The sequence below is a fragment of the Ylistrum balloti genome, unplaced genomic scaffold, assembly GCF_031769215.1.
Source record: "Ylistrum balloti isolate Yb309-2 unplaced genomic scaffold, AGI_CSIRO_Ybal_v1 Utg369818, whole genome shotgun sequence".
NCBI classification, from domain to species: Eukaryota; Metazoa; Mollusca; class Bivalvia; order Pectinida; family Pectinidae; genus Ylistrum; species Ylistrum balloti.
In genome coordinates, this window is record NW_026781987.1 from 350,073 (window position 1) to 364,115 (window position 14,043).

A 14,043-nucleotide genomic window follows, 5' to 3' on the forward strand; every position below is an offset into this window, starting at 1 on the left:
AAAGAATTTCGGTTGTGAAACCTATTTATCGAAAATGAGTCCTTAAAATAGGAAATTACTTTGTAAATTAAGAACTTCCAACATGCCCTTGCCAGTAGAAACTGGTAGGTGGACAGGTATTAGAAGAGAGGACAGGTTATGTCCCCTTTGTAACAATGGCGTAAGTGATGATATAATATCATTATTTATATTGTGTGAAAATCCAGCGATACAAACTAATAGGAGAAAGTTCATACCTAATTATTATACTATTTACTCTAATATGACAAAGTTCAAAGGGTTACTGACTATATGTAATGTAAACAGGCTCAGAAGATTGTGCTGTTTTTTGCTTGCTCTTGAGGGGATCTTGAAGGCGATATAATTATCTGGTTGTATTTCCTTGGATGATCTCCCCTTGATTAGGCGAGATCAGCCTATCAGCTGAGTCTGTAGTATCCCGTCTGTTAGCTTATAATTCGCTACACCGTTGTACTCCTGCCATGTAACAGATATATAAATTGTGACCTCTTGATTCACACGTCAGTGTGACTGAGCGAAATAAAATCTCTCAATAACAAATGCAATAGGATTCATTATCTTGTATCACAATACCCTATAGCCGGTCATTTTCGCGGATACGATGTTTTATATATATGAACGTGATCGCGACAATTTTAATCCGTGAAATAATTAGACATGTGTGAATCCAAAGTCCTTTAAATTGCGATCGTGAATTTTATACTTCATTGAAATATAATCGTTTTGGAAGCAAATCGCAAAAAATTCGATGCGTGGAAATAACCATTTCATACAGTACTTATAACTGCTATTACATGTAGCTGCTTTCAAACTAGAAAACATTGGAGTATGATCAGAAGACTCATTCCAATTCTAACTCTGCAATTTTCAACAATGGCGATATAATCATCATAGGCAAGATTATAACACTTAAGTTTAAAGCATTGAAAATGTAAATTTACCGTCAGTATCTCCTGGTTTCCGACCACTCAAAAAATCGAAACCAGTAACAGTACCTAAAAGGTCATAATCTTTCAGTCAATCTTTCAGTCTTTTTGCCTTTGTTCCATGATAGGACTGACAGATCACTTTCTTCAATATCACATCTGTTGTACTGTGAGCCAGGATGATAAGGGGATGAACCCCAAGATCTCTGAGTATTTCTATTGGTTTGTCTGTCTGTAATAAGTTTAATTTGCACTTTCAGTACATATGTACAACAACACATCCACACCCACACTTGTCTGGCTACGTCCCTGCCCATTCTGACGTCATCCCTCTCAGATCTTTGTCATGTTTATATACTTCTTGCCAGGTAACTAACTCAGTAGATCGATGCTGTGTCAAAGCAAATATTATATCTCTACGAAAAGTCTCTTTGGGTGTGCATTAGGTCTACCATCTTTAGCTAAGTCATGTAGATACACGAAGGCACATATGCATGGTAACATTCAATGATTATTTCACAAACCACACCCAAGCATTTTGCTAATTTTTCATTATCTTCAAAATAACTTTGATTTAAAAGCAGGACAAACGGTGACAAAAAAATCACTGCGTAGAAACTTGCAATATTTATATACAGTCTTTACTTTTATGGATATGTATTATTTCAGAACAGGTGCGTTGAGGATATCTTTCGCCACAAGCAATTTCTGTAACAGGTACCTATTGTTCTTGGGTTAACTGTCGAAGACTGGTGAATGCGTCACAGAAAAATGTCCGCTCGTTTGCTTTTAAGATTCCATTACAACCTTGAAAGTACTTTACTCGGGAGATTCTCCGATTCATTATGCCCACACGATCGAATTCGAAGACCGGTGGCCGAGAGTGCGGTACGACCGTCAGACAAATACGACAGGTGAGTACTGCTGACAAACTCTGGTGAAAGAGTCGTGCTGACTCTGAATCCCCAGGCAGCACAGTGTTTCGACGAGCGCTGTAAAACCTTAATTCAATTGACATGTCTGAATTTAGTGAAAGGTTTTAACATGCGTTTGAAAGATCTTCTACTGCCAAAGGTCTGCGAACTTGAACGAAAAGGATGGAATAAAATGGACGAATAACCATTGCGAAAGTATGAAGTACGTACAAAGCAGACGGTTCATTGGCGTAGAAGCCACCGATCTGGTGTTCCAACAACACCAATGTACCATTGTGTCTGATAGCTTGAAGCCAAACTTTAACATTTCTGGATAGAATTATGTATATTTGGCAAAGTGGACGTAATCCCCGGAGTATCGAGGATGTAGTGATTGTAACCCCTGGAGTGACGAGAATGTAGATATCGTAACCCCTGGAGTGTCGAGGATGTAGTGATCGTAACCCCTGGAGTGTCGAGGATTTAGTGATCGTAACCTCTGGAGTGTCGAGGATGTAGTGATCGTAACCCCTGGAGTGTCGAGAATGTAGAGATTGTAACCCCTGGAGTGTCGAGGATGTAGAGATTGTAACCCCTGGAGTATCGAGGATGTAGTGATCGTAACCCCTGGAGTGTCAAGGATGTAGAGATTGTAATCCCTGGAGTACCAATGATGTAGTGATCGTAACCCCTGGAGTGTCGAGAATGTAGCGATTGTAACCCCTGGAGTGTCGAGGATGTAGAGATTGTAACCCCTGGAGTGTCAAGGATGTAGTGATCGTAACCCCTGGAGTGTCGAGAATGTAGAGATTGTAACCCCTGGAGTGTCGAGGATGTAGAGATTGTAACCCCTGGAGTGTCAAGGATGTAGTGATCGTAACCCCTGGAGTGTCGAGGATGTAGTGATCGTAACCCCTGGAGTGTCGAGGATGTAGTGATCGTAACCCCTGGAGTATCGAGGATGTAGTGATCGTAACCCCTGGAGTGTCGAGAATGTAGAGATTGTAACCCCTGGAGTGTCGAGAATGTAGAGATTGTAACCCCTGGAGTATCGAGGATGTAGTAATTGTAACCCCTGGAGTGTCAAGGATGTAGAGATTGTAACCCTGGAGTGTCGAGGATGTAGTGATTGTAACCCCTGGAGTGTCGAGGATGTAGTGATCGTAACCCCTGGAGTGTCAAGGATGTAGAGATTGTAACCCCTGGAGTGTCGAGGATGTAGAGGTAATGTAGAGATTGTAATAACCCCTGGAGTGTCGAGAATGTAGAGAGTAACCCCTGGAGTATCGAGGATGTAGTAATTGTAACCCCTGGAGTGTCAAGGATGTAGAGATTGTAACCCTGGAGTGTCGAGGATGTAGTGATTGTAACCCCTGGAGTGTCGAGGATGTAGTGATCGTAACCCCTGGAGTGTCAAGGATGTAGAGATTGTAATCCCTGGAGTGTCGAGGATGTAGAGATTGTAATCCCTGGAGTACCAATGATGTAGTGATCGTAACCCTGGAGTGTCGAGGATGTAGTGATTGTAACCCCTGGAGTGTCGAGGATGTAGTGATTGTAACCCCCTGGAGTGTCGAGGATGTAGTGATCGTAACCCCTGGAGTGTCAAGGATGTAGAGATTGTAATCCCTGGAGTGTCGAGGATGTAGAGATTGTAATCCCTGGAGTACCAATGATGTAGTGATCGTAACCCCTGGAGTGTCGAGGATGTAGAGATTGTAACCCCTGGAGTGTCGAGGATGTAGTGATCGTAACCCCTGGAGTGTCAAGGATGTAGAGATTGTAATCCCTGGAGTGTCGAGGATGTAGAGATTGTAATCCCTGGAGTAGCGCGTGATGCAAATGCGTTTAGTGTTATCTGTCTGTTCATACCTACATTGTAAGTAGACACCCCCCCCCCCCCCCACCGAGATGCTAAATTATGACTTGTGTATATTGTATGTGGAAAATGGAATCTTAAAATTCATCTGTATTTGCGAGGTATGGAAATATATATCTTATACGGTATTGTAAACAAAATTAAACGTGTAACTATCGGTATTTTGCATTCTGGCCCGAAATATTTCTGGAGTAAATAAAATGATTGCAAACAGACTTTCATATGAAATGAAAAGAAAAATAATTTAAAAAAAAAACCGTCAATATTGATTAACAACATAGTGAATTATATTCATTAAATTCTGTCCTGTAAATCATAGTCCATATGAAATGAACCCATTAAAGTGTGTCCCTTTAAAAACAAAAGTCGTACACTTAAAACATTTAAATGCTCAATCCTGTCCGATTTTGTAATACGTCTTGCAGGTCCTAGGCGATCCGAATATATACCTGTAAAACTATCACTTTTCGATCGCTTTCTGTTCCATTAATTCGTTAAAATAAGCACATGGAAACATTAAAACGGTGCGATTCCATCCCTATTTTGCCAAATCTTGTAACTCATCCTTTGATTCTGTCAGATCCTGCCCGATCCTATAATCGTCTCACCCACATGACGGTTAAAAAAGCTTATTACTATACGGACGAGGACCCCATTTATCGCCTGTATTATCCCGATGAAAGACTGTATCAGGCCTATCTCACCGAAGAAGTAATTTAGACAGATAGCATTTTAGGCGTCAGATCGCTTTCGATTCGTACAGACTCAGAAAATATGGCTTCCTTTCAAGCAGGAACTGCTGTTGCTCCATCTTCACAAGTTGAAATTAGCGTCGCATGCAAGTATGTTTCGTCAGTTTCTCTCACACTTGGCTTTGAGAAATCTCGACACTTTAATGGTAGCACAGTCGAATCAACGTAGCCAATTTACTGTGCAGCTGATATACATAATTTAAAGTTGTCTCAAGGTATATTATCATGTTTGATTAACATTAGTTCAGTCCTATTCTTAAGGCGCAGGTGCTTTTGGACATGTGGTAGTTATGGAAATATTTTGGGTTAGCAGAATAATGTTTCGGGCTACCAGCCCTGTGCTAGTGCAACGAAAAAATGATACCCCTGATTAAATACTGGGAAATATGGTAAGTTGAAGGAGAACAACACAGTTTAACGTCCAGTTCAAGTTCTTTAACAACTATACACTTGTGGATTGTTCAAATCAGTTTGGACATCATGAACAGTAGTGGTGTCAGCTCCGATCAGGTATAAAATATTTGATTGTAGCTCTGCCCTCTATTTTTTTCAGAAACCTTCGGGACAAAGATGCTTTCTCCAAATCAGATCCAGTTGTTGTTGTTTTCACAAAAGATGTTCGAACAAATTCATATTATGAGGTAAGGTCAAATTCAGCAATGTTGATATAATCTAATGTTGAACCATTCAAGTATAACGAGTAGATTTTGAGCTCACCTAGTCTGAATGACAAATGAGCTCATGGTATGACACAACATCCCTCATCCTTCCATCAACTTTTTCTTGAAATCACTTACAAGCCATATACGACCAAATATTGTCAGAAGCATCCTTTTATAAAATAGAAACTGAAAATTGATATGAAGTGAAACATTTGAGATTTTTGTGACTCCAGGGACACAGACACTTAACACAGGCAAGTTTGAATAGTGATAAAAGAGATAACATCCTGAAGTAAAAGTGTCTTTCATAAAATCATTTCTTTTCAAATTGTGAAAATAGAGAGTCTAGAACCTGGGGGGGTCTGATGGGCAAGGATTAGTACAAGAAATTAAGTAATTTCCTTAAAATCCATCTTCTTCCATAGGAATGACTGGGAATTTGTCAAAATTTACCATAATCAGAAGGATCTATTGGTAATTGGGATTCAGTTTTGTATAAATGGTGGGTCAGACCCCCTGGAGCCTGAGGGATATATAGGGCCTAATTATGAATTATAACAAATTCTTACAAATCTTCCTCTGTAGGAATGACATGTCCAAATATGGTCAGAAAACTCCCTCGGGGAAATGGACAATTTTATGAAAAGAGTGTCTGAGGCATAGGGGTTGTGCCCTAATAAGGGAAATAGAGATAAAGATTTAAAGCCTTCTTCTTTTGTGAATTCTTTACAATCCTCTTCTTCCATCATAGAAATGACAGGATTTCATCCAAGTTTGTTTTCAAAGATCCCTACATGAAGGGGACATTGGTATCCTCAGAGACAGAATAGTTAGGGTTTAATATGTGAAACAGATATTATTCTTCAGAATACTTTTTGAAACTCAGATGAATATCTATTGTCTCCATTGTGATGTCGTAACTTGATTCCATCATTTAATTTTCTAACAGTTAAATGAACATGAAATCATATAAAGTTATATGATATGGGTTTATTCTCACAAGGATAAGTAGCAAAACACATATTTTGTTAATTGCAAGTTTGAATTATCTCCAAATTACTGCAAATATTGATTGTTTTTCAATAAATGTAAGTTATCCATTAATTATGTTTCAGTTTGGAAGAAGTGAAATGATCAAGAATTGCCTCAATCCTCAATTTGTGAAGAAGTTCATCATGAACTACTTCTTTGAAGAAAGTCAAAAGCTGAAATTTGAAGTGTATGTATACATTATTCTTGTCATATTTTAAAATTTAAGCGTTTAATGTATTTACTTTGTCATCACAGTAAATGTACTTTCTTTGGGCAAATAATTATAAGTGCAATTTTGAATGCATGCATTCAATTTTCAAAAAGGTTAACATCATTACAATTTTCAGAGTAGTATTAATTCTGCTCCCAAATTTCTTGTGTTCCATGGTAACACTAAGAAACGTCACAAAATGACCAACTGTTTTATGGGTTTTTAACATTCCAGAACTATGTTTTTTTTTTAGCCTACTGTCAGCACTGAGCAAATGATCAAACATCCTGTAAATACCCAAAAAGGCATAGGAATGTGATGCATGCCTTCCTAGGAAGTCAATCAATATCTGAAAAAAACGTGTTTACCTATTATTATTAAAAAAAAACAGTCATTAAATAACCTCAGTTAGGCAATGTGTTTGCAAACAACAGTGATTGACAGATGAGTGATGCAGGCCTGTTGGGCCTCTTGTTACAAATATTTACTGAATCTTCAGTTGAAGATTTTCGGCTGAACAGGTTAATCAGATAATTGACACCCAGACTGAATTTACCTTGATACCTATGTTTTAGATTTGACCATTTTTATAATACATTACCTGGGTACATATTTGAGGTAATTTCTGTTTCAGGTATGATGTTGATTCTCCTAGCCAAAGACTAGATGCACATGTAAGTGTTCATTGTGATGAAGTTTTATCTAACAATTGTATTTAATGGCTTAATTTGTTCTACTTTAAATTCAGGGTGCCAACACAATTACTTCTTAATCTGACTCAAAGTAATGGACATTGAAAAAATAATTTGTAGTAAATGTTACTAAATACATGTAGCTTTTAATATAAATTGGTCTTTTACAAGGCATAGGCTTATTGTCACTAGATATATACCCTGTCACTTCAAAACTGGTGTTGTATGGTGATTTCACCGAAAATGTTTTGATATCAGAAAGATTTTTTCTTCTTTTAAAGACTTTTCCTCCTTTTTAAACAGGATTTCTTAGGGAGACTTGAATGTACCTTGGGAGAAATTGTTAGTGCCCTTGGTGGGAAACTCGAGAAGCCGATGACGTAAGTATGAAACTGATGGATGTGTGTGCTGTGAAATGTAATAAAATGTAACAAATAACAATAAACTTCTTTGTTAATTTATATAAGAAAGCATTCTGGTGATGGTATTGCCCTGAATCCACTGTCTGTCCATCGTTCATCCTTAAACATTTTCTGTCGTCACTTTTTCTTGGGATGTACAAAATGGATCTTTCAAATTTCATAAGAAAGTTTCCCTTGGTCCCTTAGTATGACCATTGGATTTGGGGACTGATCAGAAGAACAAAATGGCTGACAGGTGGCCATCTTGGATTTAGGCAGTGAAAGTTTGTTGTCCTATTTCTTGAGAAATAATGGTCTCAATTTTTTGTAAATCAAGGAGCTGCAGAGCGGCAAAGCCCAATATGAGAGTATAAAATCATTGTTTGTCTACTAGGATGAAAGGATTTGTTAAAATTTAGGCCTGTGCTTCATTGTTCTGCAAGTTTTGCGGAAAATAATACTAACAATAATAATAAATTTATTCAGGAAAGATTTGCACAAATGTATACAAAGCATGATAATAAAATACATGTTACATAGTACATAAGGTGAAAAATTGACATAAATAAAACATGCAACACCGGAACATAAAATTACAATAAAGACAGCTGATATATGTTAAACAAATCTATCCAAGGATAGCCCAAAAAGCGTAATAATATACGCTTATTTCTGTTGGGGTCCTTCAAAATGTAGATTAAAAAACCATTATCTGTCTCAATAGTAAGTATAATCACTGTTATGTTTCTCTTTCATTTTGTCTTGAAAGTGACGTTTTACTTGAGATTTGAATCTAACTTTTTTGGGTATTGTTTTTGTATTTTCTGGAAGTAGATTCCATTCTTTAGCTCCGACAAAACATATGCAACACTAAATGCAACACTTTAGCAGTGGAAAATGGTTTAGAAGTGAAAGTTGAATTATCCAGGTGAGAAATATAGACCCCATATCGTGATTAAAATCCAGTTTATCTGTGTATTGTTTTGATATAAAGATATTTATAAAAAAATGTAATGATACATGTAATTTGATTTTATTTCTGACCAGTGGTTTGAAAGGAACACCAGGACAAATTATAAGTAAGTAAATAATTCTGTGTGATATTTGTGTGTAACATTGGTACAAGTATGTATTATATAACAACAGCTGTGTGATATTTGTGTGTAACATTGGTACAAGTATGTATTATATAACAACAGCTGTGTGATATTTGTGTGTAACATTGGTACAAGTATGTATTATATAACAACAGCTGTGTGATATTTGTGTAACATTGGTATAAGTATGTATTATATAACAACAGCTGTGTGAAATTTGTGTGTAACATTGGTACAAGTATGTATTATATAACAACAGCTGTGTGAAATTAGTGTGTAACATTGGTACAAGTATGTATTATATAACAACAGCTGTGTGAAATTTGTGTGTAACATTGGTACAAGTATGTATTATATAACAACAGCTGTGTGAAATTAGTGTGTAACATTGGTACAAGTAGGTATGTATTATATAACAACAGCTGTGTGAAATTTGTGTGTAACATTGGTACAAGTATGTATTATATAACAACAGCTGTGTGAAATTAGTGTGTAACATTGGTACAAGTATGTATTATATAACAACAGCTGTGTGAAATTTGTGTGTAACATTGGTACAAGTAGGTATGTATTATATAACACCAGCTGTGTGATATTTGTGTGTAACATTGGTACAAGTAGGTATTATATAACACCAGCTGTGTGATAGAAAGTGGAACCTTTATGGGTTTTACGAATGGAATGAAAGAAGATATGAACCTTGATTCAAAGAACAAGAAAAGTAATTCTTTTCCTTATTGGATGAAGATATTTCATTAGCACTACTGGCTTACCTGTCACATGTAAGGATCTTTAAACTTCTTTATCTTTTAGGCAAAATATAACATTATATTTGTGAATAAAAATGTCAGTGACAGCTGTAAAAATTCAACCAAATTATTTTTTATTGATACACATCATTTGACTGGTCGAGTGCCTTTGGGTTTTGATCAGTCTTTAATTTCAGGTTTTCATTGTTACCATGGAAACAAATACTTAAAATCACTGATTTCAGCTTTTCAGACGAATATCTTAAAAACCTTTCAAGATAATTCCATGAATGTTCCTAAAGACATCAGTTGAGTGGTCTAGTAGTGTCTTCCAATATTGAGGAGTTTCCTACTTCTACTTTTCTACTTTTTATTTTTGTTGCCAAATGTCTTAAGTTGAACTAGGAGGGTTTACATGTGAAGTATGAATATGAAAGAATTCCCCTTTGAAAAGTTATGGAGAGTGATACAGAGATTTGTGAAAAAAAAATGTTTATTTTTGCATACTTAACCCCAAATATCATGGTTAGTAGAGTTGTAGATCACTCAGAGTGCTACAATCCTACTAGATTTTAGCAAAGTCTCTGATGCCATTTTAAACTGTATATTTTTTATTTTTACTGTTTATTAATTGTTACATTCTGAGGACCAATAAAGGATATGTCAGATTTGGATGGTAGAACAAAGCTAGATTTGCTAGATAAATAAACATAGACCTGTGGCCAGTACCTGCTCCCCCCCTAATTAACTGACCGAAATCACTAGAATATGTTGCACACTAGCCTGTTTTAATACTGTAGACATTCAGAGAATGTGAATCGAAGAGATTTTTCCCTTTTCTCATTCTATATGTATATCTATGGTTGGTAGAATTTGAAATTTGATTCTAAGAGTGATAGAACTGTATGTATAATAAAATGTTGATATTTTGTGTTTCAGTCAGGGCAGAAGAAATCAGCTCCTGCAAGGTAAACTAAGAAACCAATGTAATTGATGTTGGTTAGTGTGTGAGTCGGTAGGATTTTTACTGTATTATCATTTTTTTTTCGCAAATTGCGAAATTCAAGGAAAAAAATTCAATGTCAGAAAGAAATCTTGTGTACGGTATACCGAAAAATAACACTATTTATGTTGTATACCAAGTTCATTTCTTAGTAACTGTGAGAGAATTAGCATTAGAGCTATGTTTCTGTAATAAACGTCTATTGTATAGATATACCAAAATACACAGTAATAGATTTCTCATGTTTAGAATCTCAGGGGTAAAATTGCAGTTAAATCAGTGTCCTGATTGCAGAAGTCAAAACAGGATGAAATCTGCCTGTTTATTTGCTGTTATTGATCTCTACCAACAAAGTTGTTTTAAGTTTCAACAGACCTGCATATCATAAGGTATCCAGACAAGGGGGCTGGGAACCAAGGATCCACCTCTGCAATGTAAATTTAACTGAAGTAACACTGAGATGAAAAGTAATATCAAACATATCAGTTTACAAAGTATATTTTGTATGAAACATTAGACATACTTATGATGATAGAGGGACAATCACGTGATCAGGTTAGCTTTAAACATAAATAACTTTAAGGTGTTTTCTGTCTCTCTGCAGGAAAGTGTAACAATGCATTTCTGTGCTACCCATCTTGATAAAAAAGATTTTCTTGGCAAATCAGATCCTTTCCTTGTGTTCTACAGAGCTAATGAAGATAACAGGTAAGAGTGAAGCTGTGAAGGAAGGAACATGTACAAAATCATCAGTTACATCAATCTGATTAAGAATCATAGCTGAGATTTGAGATCCAAGAATTCAAAATTCCTGACACATTGTCTTATCTGCCTAAATTCATTTATGTGTAAATTTTAGTCTGAAATTTCTTTTCTACACACTTAAAAACTTCCTGATCTCAGTCGTATTTTTCCTCATTTTTAGTTATACAACAGTTCATAAGACAGAAGTTATCAAGAATACCCTCAATCCTACGTGGCGGCCGTTCACAATCCCAGCGAGAGCTCTTTGTAATGGAGACTATGACAGGTAAGGCAGATGGCTTTTAAGTTTATACATAAAAAAGATGGTCAACAGTGTTGGTAGTTTGGAAGTAGACATTAATCTTGTACGCCCAATACTGAAACTGAACACTAGTTTAATAGATCATATAGGGATATATTTTATATTGCTTACAAGTAACAATTCTGCCTCGTGATGTGGAGAGAGCAAATTATGTGAAACACTGTTGACTATTTTCCTATATACTTGGCAGGACTATTCATGAAATTGACGATAAGTTCTATAGTCACAGTATTATCTACAGTTGGACTAGAAAAACTCTATCATTCATCATCGCTGCACGGAAGTCGTTCAGCAATATTACTCAAGCAGGATTGCGGAATGGTTTTGATCACGGAGAATGAAAACCAAATCACCTCAGCTGTATAGTACATGCCCACATAGGAAAGAAAGAAAAAGTTATTTGAAAGTGGATGGCTGGGATAGAATACGAAAAGATCTTATACACTTTATCAATATTTTAACACAGCAACATATTTATGACTGTTACATACTATTTATCAAAATTAATTTTAAAATTTGGTATTTAGGGGAAGGGGGGAAAAGACGGACATAATTTTTATGTATTTTGTATTTTTCTTACAAATTATCCTATTAAAAAAACGGGACAAGGACGACATGATTTTGTGTAATTCTTGTATCTTTTGGTAAATCCTGAAGATTTTTTGGTTAGATTTATCATAATCCTTTCATTCTTTCTTTTTATGCAGGAACATCAGAGTGGAATGCTATGACTGGGATGGTGATGGAGGGTAGGTGATCTTTACAATGTATTTTATACAGTGAATATACACTTCAAATATTGTCTCATAGCCCTGTAGGTCTAGGAAATCAGAGATGGGCAACAGAAAAATGCATACATGTTAATCTAGATACTAAAGACAATTTCAAATCAAATATGAAAAATATATCTATAAAAGAAGGAGAACTGTACACTATTTATTTAGAATATTTGAGTTTTGTTTTTTCAAACTTAATGGAAATTATTATATTTTGTGATGAAATGTTCATATCTAATGAAAGCTTTGTTCCTGTATAGCAGCCATGACTTAATTGGTGAGTTTACCACCAACCTGCGAGAGATGACAAGGGGAGGAAGCTCCGGCAGCAGTTACCAGGTACAAAACAATCACTGTCATATAGAAGATTACTCTTCAAGTCTGGAGATACAAATTGAACATGACTTTTTTTTTTTTTTTATCAAACGCCGACTGAAATTACTGATCATTGAAAAACCTTAGTTAACATCTTGGTGTGAAAATTTCAGAACAGTAGTTGGTAACTTGAAAAGGAGATTGTGTGATGATGATGACGATGGGGTCGCAATTTTAACATGACTCACAAATCACATTGGTATAGAGTGGAATTTGTCAGATATATCGCTGTATTGTGAAATATATTAACTTATATTCATATGTTATGTTGTCATATGTTTTTATTCATTTATGTTTAACAAGCTCTATAATGTTCGGGTGTCTTTTAATCTTATGCCTGGAAATGATTTTATGTGATTTCATGCCTGACAATCTGATTCACAGCTTGGTATAAAATCTATAACATAGATGCAGTGTCATATATTTTGTTAAATGTTAAAAGACACATTGTTTCACTTTTGTTTGTAAAGCCGTTCACCAGAGAGGTATGTATCACACCTCCATTAGTCAGATCATTAGGTTATATTTTTAGCTTATATGGCATGTGACCTCATAGCATGGTGAAGGATCCGTCGTCTGTTATCCATCGGTCTTGAAACAATATTGTTGTGGTTGTGTCTTCAGAAGTCATGCAGGTTTCCCTTTGTCCCAAGTTGTGTCCATTTGATTTTGAGAAAGATTAGAAGAAAAAAAAATGACTTCTAGTAGTACCATTGTATTGTTGGGACAGCTCAGAAAAAAGAATTGCTAACAGCCAATCTTGTTTGATTTCTTTGAAAAGTTTGTTTCAGCTATTTCTTGATGTGCCTTTTCACCTGACCTGAGCCAAAGAACTGGAAACCTAATGCTTTAGCATGGCTTTCGACAGCATCTGTCTGTTGTCTGTCTGTCAACATTTTCTTAAAATTGCTACTAGTCATGGTCAACTGTTGAAATTTTTATAGAATTAATTCTATATTATTATTCTAAGTGTTTCTAGAATTAATTCTATATTATTATTCTAAGTGTCCTTGGGGAAGGAGAATCAATTTATATAAATTGAGGTTCTAGGCCTCCTGGTACCTGGAGGCGCAGGCTCAGAAGAGGTTCCATAACAATGTCTTTGAAATACTTCTTCTCTAGGAATGACAGGATTTTGTCCAAATTGATCTGAAGTATGAGATGAAGGGCGGTCATTTTTCTGTAATATGTTTAGAAGGTCTTAGGATTAAACGGAATCAACTTTTAGTAATTTGCAGGTTTTTGCCCCCTGCTACCAAATTGTGTACAAATGATTGACCTAGATTTTTTATAGGTTTATTGGAGTCAAAAATTTAAAAATTGACTTTAAAAACCAACAATGTCTTCTTTTTACACTGCAGAACATGTGAACGATTCAGGCTGCATATAGTCTGAATCACCCTGGGGCTGAGGAAGTCAGTGTTGTGTAAATATGGAGTCTGAACCAGGAAAAAGGGCATGGCCAAAATAGTAAAATCTATAGCAGT

General features: G+C 35.8%; 1 protein-coding gene across 2 annotated transcripts in view; it reads left to right on the forward strand.

Annotated features, from left to right (window-relative positions):
* The first annotated feature begins 4,514 nt into the window (after positions 1-4,514).
* LOC132544975 (copine-8-like) overlaps positions 4,515-14,043 on the forward strand; it is a 33,825-nt gene continuing 24,296 nt past the window's right edge. The window contains exons 1-12 of one of the 2 annotated variants that reach the window (XM_060208638.1): positions 4,515-4,582; positions 5,046-5,133; positions 6,270-6,373; positions 7,032-7,071; positions 7,393-7,469; positions 8,538-8,569; positions 10,276-10,304; positions 10,944-11,047; positions 11,265-11,369; positions 12,113-12,154; positions 12,442-12,520; positions 13,027-13,041. In XM_060208638.1, coding sequence (XP_060064621.1) covers positions 4,515-4,582; positions 5,046-5,133; positions 6,270-6,373; positions 7,032-7,071; positions 7,393-7,469; positions 8,538-8,569; positions 10,276-10,304; positions 10,944-11,047; positions 11,265-11,369; positions 12,113-12,154; positions 12,442-12,520; positions 13,027-13,041 — 783 coding nt within the window. The remainder of the gene's footprint in view (positions 4,583-5,045; positions 5,134-6,269; positions 6,374-7,031; positions 7,072-7,392; positions 7,470-8,537; positions 8,570-10,275; positions 10,305-10,943; positions 11,048-11,264; positions 11,370-12,112; positions 12,155-12,441; positions 12,521-13,026; positions 13,042-14,043) is intronic. The other variant, XM_060208639.1, reaches the window with a different exon arrangement.